General features: G+C 33.8%; 1 protein-coding gene across 1 annotated transcript; it reads left to right on the top strand.

Moving 5' to 3' along the window:
• The first annotated feature begins 272 nt into the window (after positions 1–272).
• Positions 273–1,345, top strand: LOC106771639 (transcription factor bHLH92). Its single transcript, XM_014657635.2, has 2 exons — positions 273–653; positions 831–1,345. Exons 1-2 carry the CDS (start codon positions 279–281, stop codon positions 1,125–1,127), a joined length of 672 nt encoding a protein of 223 aa, XP_014513121.1. The 5' UTR covers positions 273–278; the 3' UTR covers positions 1,128–1,345.
• Positions 1,346–2,608: the final 1,263 nt, after the last annotated feature.

Here is a 2,608-nt window from a genome sequence, read left to right as displayed (position 1 = left end):
AATGGAAACAAAGTTGACTATAGTTTCACGAAAGGTGGGTGATGTAGTGGGTCCATCATTTGGTGGGTTCTTGATCGGGGGCTACCCTCCAAAATAGTAATTGGTTGGAGCTTGATTATGTGTATAAACTTTGACCCACCAACGGTCAAACACAGTTTAATTGACCCGTGTTTTCAATGTGCTATCTACTCGCACCCAATTTCCTCTGCCTATAATGTATAAATACCCTTTTTCTCGTACATGCTCTTAACTAAATTAACTGAGAACAATAGTACTACATGGATTCATTTTTTCCCGAGAAACTTCTGGGTGAGATCTTCTGGGATCAACCGCTTTTGCCCACTGATCAAAATGATGTAGTTCAAAATTCCCAAATCATCAAGGCTGAAGCTTTCCCTCCAGCAACTCAAAGTGCTTTTGTTCAATATAGAGACCTACCCAGAAGAAATAACCCTCTAAACGGGTCAAATTCAGAGAGCATGAGTAAGAGGATGCTTGCGTTCTTGAGAAAAAGTTCCCCCGTGGAGAGAAATAACGTAGAAGAGAATGAAAGAGATCGCAGTTTCAGGCACATGATCAACGAGAGAATGAGAAGACAGAGACAGAGACAATGTTGCTTGGCCCTGCATTCAATTTTACCACACGGAACCAAAGTATACAGATATTGGTTTATATATATTATTACTAATTGAACTTATTCATAAAGTAATTTTAAGAAAAGTATTTTTCTTCTTCACGTAAAAGTGATGGAAAGTGGTCGAAAAAGAATGCATGTATATATTTTGAAATTTGAATCTTCCCAACACTCTGTATTTCATGTTTTGTGGCAGACGGATAATAATTCTGTAATTCAAACAGCAGCAAAGGAGATTGTAAGGCTACAAGGATGCAGAGAAGAGTTGCAGAGGAAAAATTGCGAGGCTGAAGGTGTTTGTGTGAGGAAGAAAGACGGAGGAAGCAAGATTGCATATTTGAGAGTTGCTGATCCCGAGTGTGGAATTGATTCAATGGTTGAGAGGCTGAAGTGGTTGAAAGAGGAAGGAGTGGAGAGCAGGAGGATCAAATCAAGTTTCTCCCCAAAGGAGTTGTTTGCAGTGTTAGAGATAGAGAGTGGTGAGGAGGTATAAGGTTCATGGGAAACTTGTAAGAACAAAACGATAGAGTCAGAATTTTGTTGTAAGTGAAGCTTGAATTTGTAAATAAAGTAGTTGATAGACAGACACACGTGTGGGTAGGTCAATTCAATCCTCTTTTCTTTATGGTGGTCAAGCTTGTACACGTGTAACACTATTTCAATTTTAACTCAAATTCAGTTATTAAATATATACCCTGTCTTGTTTCGGTCATTGGATAGAATTATTGTGTTCTTTTTGTAAATGAAGATTTCCAAAATGTAACAAATGATTAATGCAACCCTGGATCAAACTGAGGCCTAAGGAACAATAGCGTAGTGTAGAAACAGCGATGTTTATAGAAGGGTCCTGAAGTTTTTTCTTTATGATTTTAGAGAAATTGATTATTTTCCAAAATTGGAACAGTTATGTGGGTTCAATTTTGTAGGTATAACTTGCCCATATAATTGTAATTTTGTACACAAAAAGTAAGGAATAAATCTATAATATTAAATATCTTTATCTCTATACTTCAAGTAAATGTATATCATATATTTTTAACTTGTTTGATAATCTCTCACAAAAACTTAGGCTTGTCACAAATTTGGTGAGTATATATGTCAATTGATTTTTAGATCAAATATTTGAAAATTTAATAATAGTTTTATCAAGTTTTTTTTTAAAAAAACTATCAACATCCACATATTCATACAACCATGTTAAACACTATTCTGAGTAATGTTATGTATAACTTTATTATTAGAAACAATCCAAATTTATTATCATCACATCTTTCATATAATAACATTCACACATGTTATTAACTTGGATTGTGCATCTGTTACCTACACTAATATATAAACTTATTCAAGTATTTGAGAGATACATTAATCTCCTACTGGTTGATATCTTTCCTTATTAGTTAAAGTTTTACTATTGTCTTAAAGACAAGAACCAAAAAAATATTTTTTTTAATGAATTTATATTCAGTTAATGACTAAAAGTGTTTATATATATTTGTCTAACAAATTCAAACTTGTTCGCTCAATGAGATAAGTTCTCATAGGAACGTGACACTTAGGGAAACTTAGCTTGTCCAACAAAACTTATAAGGTTTAATCATTTAGATTGTCCCTATTTTTGTAGGTTTTTCTCAATTAGGTCCCAATATTTTAAAACGTCTTAATTTAGTCTTTATTTTTGCAAAATTGATTCAATTAAGGGCGTCCTGTTATGTTAAGTTTGATGGATGGCGTTAAAATTGGGTGTGCGTGGCATCCAGGGTTCGCTGAGGTGGCACTGTGTTCTAACGTGAGTTGGTTTTGTGACATTTTATAATTAAATTTGTTTGGAAATAATTAATGATGACAAAACGCAACGTTTAAATAACTATTATCTGCCAAAAACCAAAACGTTCGTTTTGAGTGTGGAACATTGCAGAATAAAGGGAAATTACAAAATTGGGGATTTTGGGGGAAATTAGAAACTCAAAAGAG

The sequence above is a fragment of the Vigna radiata genome, chromosome 8, assembly GCF_000741045.1.
Source record: "Vigna radiata var. radiata cultivar VC1973A chromosome 8, Vradiata_ver6, whole genome shotgun sequence".
Lineage (NCBI taxonomy): Eukaryota > Viridiplantae > Streptophyta > Magnoliopsida > Fabales > Fabaceae > Vigna > Vigna radiata.
Note: the sequence above shows the minus strand (reverse complement) of the source record. Positions and strands in the feature narration are given on the sequence as shown.

What these genes read in the sequence shown, in the direction of transcription:
- LOC106771639 (XM_014657635.2), top strand. Translation starts at nt 279, where the DNA reads ATGGATTCATTTTTTCCCGAGAAACTTCTGGGTGAGATCTTCTGGGAT. An exon ending in TTTTACCACACGGAACCAAA is followed by an intron (nt 654 to 830) that starts GTATACAGATAT and finishes GTTTTGTGGCAG; the next exon opens with ACGGATAATAATTCTGTAAT.